The 5802-nt window shown below is 31.3% G+C and overlaps 1 protein-coding gene across 1 annotated transcript; it reads left to right on the top strand.

Annotated features, from left to right (window-relative positions):
• The first annotated feature begins 247 nt into the window (after positions 1-247).
• LOC139494556 (IgGFc-binding protein-like) lies at positions 248-5349 on the top strand. The gene is made up of 6 exons (XM_071282717.1): positions 248-319; positions 660-723; positions 1312-2543; positions 2898-2985; positions 4352-4579; positions 5147-5349. The coding sequence occupies exons 1-6, from the start codon at positions 248-250 to the stop codon at positions 5347-5349; spliced, it is 1887 nt and encodes a 628-aa protein (XP_071138818.1).
• Positions 5350-5802: the final 453 nt, after the last annotated feature.

Below are 5802 nucleotides of genomic sequence, written 5' to 3'. Positions count from 1 at the left end.
ATTTACTTTATTCCCTTTTTGGGGGGTTGTGTGTGCACTAGAATAGACACAACTGTTATGTATTTGTTTTTTATTCTCAAATTGCCGAAAAATCCCGGAAGCCCTGCAAGTTTTGTATCGCGCATGAATAGATGACGAAAGTAATTTCAAAAACCGATAGTTTATCGACGTGTAAACTAAGAGAAAAATTCTAACTGACCATTACAATTCAAGTATTTATAGATATGCAAATTATATAAGAGTTATTATGGGTAAAAATGTAGATACTTCATCTGAAACATGTCATCAAGCTAGTAATGTTGGAGTAAAAGAGAAACAGGTGAGGCGATACATATATACAGCCTTGTTACAACAATTTTAACAAGAAGGTTAAGAACTAAGGATTTGTTTATCCCAGAAATAGATTACCTTAGCCGTATTTGGCACAACTTTTTGAAATTTTTGACTCTCAATACTCTTCAATTTTGTACTTGTTTTTGTATATAACTATTTTGGTCTGAGCGTCACTGATGGGTCTTATGTTGTTTAATTACGCGCGTCTGGCGTATCAAATTATAATCCTGGTACCTTTGATAACTATCAAAGTTGACAATTGATAAGGTAATGTCATATTCTATTACAATGTAACAAACATTATAAGCCAAACATATTTTGATTAGTCAACAGAGAAGGATGATAGTAAATATACCTTAAACATATTACAAGTTAAAAACTTTGAAGAAGGTATATTGTATACTTATTGACTGGGTATGAGTGGAATATTAAGTTTATTGTCCCGAGGAGCAACTATTGTCCTGAGGTGTAGCCGAGGGCAATAGTTTTATCCGAGTAATAATAAACTTACTATTCAACGAATATCCAGCCAGTAAGTGTTTTGTTGTATCGAAAAAGACAACCGACAATAAATGGTGGTGATAAATCAACTATCGTAATAATAAAAAGAGGAAACCAAACTATAAAGTTTACTTCATAGATATGTTCAAATGCTAAGGGTACGTCTTGCACTGACGTCATCCATATACTAGATACAATAGGTAAAACACGACGTCGTTACTCCCGTGTTATTTTCAAAATCCTCCAATCGTGTAGCTGCATTTTAAATTCCGCAACATATAATGACGTTTGTGGTCAAAGAGTTTCACCCAGGTCCAATAGTTTTGGAAATTTTTGACCGGTCTAATAGTTCAAAGCTTGATATTTAAAAAATAGTGAAAATTGTGTGTACTTATTTTATATAGAAAACTATAGCTGAGGTATAATGAAGCATACTTTTAAATTCCAAATATTCAAATATGTTTGTATAATCTTCAGGTAAAGACAACAAAGGCAAACATTTCATATTTGGTTTTATGAATAACCTTTATGGAAATATACAGGAAGTATTTATAACAACTGACTGTAGTTGTACTGTCAACGTTACTATAACAACTCCTCTCCACGACCCTGGTTTCTTAAAAAAGTTACAAGTCAACAGGCATGATGTTTTAAACGTTGCATTTAATCCTACAATTCAGAGTAGCGCGGGTACATATCTAAGCAATAAAGGTATAGACATTATTTCAAACGAAGAAATATCTGTATTTGCTGTTAACAAGGCACATGGTACAGCAGACGCGTTTGTAGTGTTCCCCCTTGACACGCTTGGTGATAACTATTATGTTGTAACTTGGAACGATTCGGCGGAATTTATGGTCATTGCAACGGAAAAAAACACATCTGTTAACATTTTTGTTGCTGATGGGACCAGCATAACATTTAAAAGTGTAACATATAGAGCAGGAGAAATGTTGAATATTCTCATGAATAAATACCAAACTTTTAATGTGTATGGTGGTCCAGACTATACTGGGACGAGGATCACTTCCAATAAGCCTATTACTGTAATAAGTGGAGCATCATGTACAATAATAGGTTCTGGAGCATGTGATCATCTTTCATCTCAAATGACACCGGTAGAAACATTTGGTAACACATTTGTTACCATCAATATGCCAAACTGTAAAAGTCCGGTAAACTTTAAAATTGTAGCAAGTGAGAATGATACAGATGTTGATATAGCTGGAAGAGACCAAGTCAAATTGTCAAAATCAGGTGATAAATATCTGTTCCGGATCGTAGACCAATCTTCTAAAGTTGTTTCAAGTTCAAAGCCAATTACTGTTGGATTTTTTTCGGAAGGGGGCTGTGGGGCCCCATCTGGTGACCCATCAATGATTCTTTTGCAACCAACTCAACAGTTTGCTGCCGACTATACCTTTACGACAATCGATTACCCAGGCAAACCATTTAATAATGCTCTTACAATAGTTATTCCCGAATCAGATAAAGGAGGCCTTATATTGGATGGAAAAAACATCTCTGCAAAATGGAGACCAATAGATGGGAGTGATGACTTTCAAATAACAGATTTCAATGTAACGAACGGTGCTCATACTATATATCACGTAAATCCTATAGTAATATTTTTAGCGGTTTCGACAGGGATTGCAAATTCCATTTCGTATGGTTACTCATCTGGACAACGATTAGCACCAATAAATAGTGTAAGTTTTGAAGCTTAATCACTGTCTTAAATATAAAAGTTTATTCATTGGTCAGTTTCAATTATCAAAAATAAAACACATACTCTCAAGCATTTAATCTTTTAAACAAGTATTAAATAGTCATTGATTTTTTTCGGGTATTTTTCTGTAAAATTTGTTTTATTCATGTTGATCTCAAGTGTTTGGTAACTATTCTTTGTTCTGTAAACCAAATTCAGGCCCTCGGTCATGCATATCTTAACGGTTCATCTCAGGGAATAATTAATGAAATAAATTGATATTTTGGGATTCATTCTCATACTAATCCTGCTTTAAATAAGTTAGATAACATCTATAAAAATAATATGTTTTTAGAATTGTACACCAAGTATTACTGTACCTGGTGATATAATCGATAATGACTGTGATGGTTTAATAGACGAAGAACTTCAAGATGGAATAGGTAATTTCAGTTTTGTTATGGGGGATTCATTCTCATACTAATTCTGCATTTAAATAAGTTAGATAACATCTATAAAAATAATATATTTTAGAATTGTACACAAAGTATTACTGTACCTGGTGATATAATCGATAATGACTGTGATGGTTCAATAGACGAAGAACTTCAAGATGGAATAGGTAATTTCAGTTTTGTTATTTCAATCATATTAAATATCAAAACTTCATATATAACAAGTACACTTAAAAATATTAAGGTAACATTAAACTTGAAACTACATGTTATTTACAATTAATGCTTATAGTACGATTCTTACGATGAGAAATAACATGTTCTAGACACGAACAATCACGCACGAGACTGATTTCAATGCTTACTCTTCGCATTTCCGTATAAGAAAGCCGTCAAAATCATTTTTATTTTTTAAAAAGTTTTTAAAGCTTTAAAAAAACAAGGATATCAAATCGATCATCTTCAGTTGTCAGTTTTGTTTATTACCTGACGGTTATTTCTAATTATGATATCAAAATTTAAAATTAATTGATACGTTTAACGTCTGGTTATAAAATATAAAATTGATATTCAAATCGAACTGATATCCTGTTAATCAACTTTAGTACCGTTTGTTTTGTTTATACTTAAGAGAGTTAGGAAACACAACTTTATGACGCCAGGACTAATGATCAATAGTTTTCATAACGCGATTACCATTACCTAATTCAGCCAGCTATTCTTGTAATCTACAAGTTCATAATCGTTCTGAAAATAAATTCTTCATGGGATATTTAAAAAGTGCAGTGGTTTGTATGAACATATTTTTTGAAACAGTTAAGTTTACAAATAAATAGTAAATAACAAAGAAATTCGAGCACTGTTGACGAATATATGCATATGCCTGTTTTTAAAGATGCAATGAATAGATCAGGGGATTGTCGGACAACAACAATGTTAATCTTTGCTAAATTATTGAACAATTCATATATATATATAAAAAAAAAAGAAGCCCAATTTTGATGTGTGTGACTTTTATGATTGTTCTAGCAACAGTCGGGGTATTATTTAATCCAAAAAATAAATTCCCTTCAAGAGAAACCAGAAATAATGCGTAAATTACTCAAAATTGAGAATTACTTTTACAATGTTTTATTAATAGTTACGAACTGTACCGATTTGGTAACTTGACATAGAACTGACAATGATACACATATTAAAAATAAAAGTACTACCAGCAGTTAATGCTATACCAGCTCTTCACTTTATTAGATTTATCATAACTACCTATAACATGAATAATGAAAGACAATTTCTTTATGAATTTATATACACCTTTTAAGAAAATAATATGATATTACATGTTTTTATTAAGACAATGATGGTGATGGTGAAATTGACGAAGATTTGGCTAAACCCTTAGAAGAATTTAATACAACGACTACATCTACAACCTCTACCACTACAACTACACCAGAACATACCACAACAACAATAGAGAGACCAACTACACTGAGACTTTCAACATCAACAGGGTTACCGCCAACAACAACACCAAGACATTCAACAACACCAACGCGTACAACGACGTCATATATAAAAGGTGAGTGTTTCGATAATTGTAAACGAGATGAGATTAAGATAATATTATGTTTATTAATTATATGTATTTTTAACTTGTTTCAATGCTGGATATAATCATTAACTTATTTGCAATCTACTAGAATGCTAGACTATCAGCGATATTTTGTTATCATACAAATGTTAAAAATGCTTTTTAAAAACCCAACGTTTTTGCCACAGCTACATGTAACCATAGATTAGTTCAATAGGAATTTTGTAGATCATCAGTTGAAATTTACCAAAGTCATATGAAACAGTATGTGTTTTTCAATGTTTTTGAAATAATGTTTAGTTCCGAGATAAGATTTTGGATTAAACAAGACAATAACTAAAAATACACTTTTAAATCAATACATTCAGATGTATTATATTTGTTTCTTTTTAATTCATCAAAATAGAGATTGATGTCCAGTATTTTCAATTATAAGGGAAAGCATATCACTCAAAAAGTCTTAATTTCAGAAATATTGTACAATGTTTTGACCGTCATAAGTGTTGTGTATCTTTGATATTAATTTGCTATTTATTATGATTTTTTTTTATACAGATATCATAGGCGACAATTTGAGTACATATATGGTGATTGCTGGTGTTCTAAGTTCACTATTTGCACTTAGCTGCTTAAGTACTGCAGTGTATCTCTTAAAAAGAAAACTGAAAGGCAAAAACGGACAAGTTGAAGACGTTTTCTCATCTATATCATCAAACAACATTCCACCAGTGCACACTACTGTGCAGAATAAAGCTTAACTCAGATTATATAAGTTGCGAACAGCATTTGTTTAGAATGTTTGAAAAAAAGACGTTATCCAAATGTTATTGTTAACTATCATATGGAACTTTTTGTCAGACTTGTATAACCTATTTTATTCTATGGTTCTGAAATAGGAGGATTTCCTTTTTATGGACATATCAAACTTATTTGTATGCTTAAAATTGACCTAAACGTGATAATTAAACTGCATTAGGAGATCAATTTACTCACACATGATTCTCAAGTGCCAAACCTCTGCAAAACGTTGAATAACTGACTTCATAATCTTTTACATCTTAGAAGTATTTTTGGAACTAAACAAATATATGTTTTCATTATGATACATCAAAAACTGCAAATAAAATATAGGAGGTGATCTAAAATCCGAAATGAAAATTTGACTAGCTCCTTATTTGGAGATGATAATAATGGTGATAAATACCATTTTG

This window comes from Mytilus edulis, chromosome 11, assembly GCF_963676685.1.
Source record: "Mytilus edulis chromosome 11, xbMytEdul2.2, whole genome shotgun sequence".
Taxonomy (NCBI): domain Eukaryota; kingdom Metazoa; phylum Mollusca; class Bivalvia; order Mytilida; family Mytilidae; genus Mytilus; species Mytilus edulis.
This window is presented reverse-complemented; position numbering and strand designations above follow the sequence as displayed.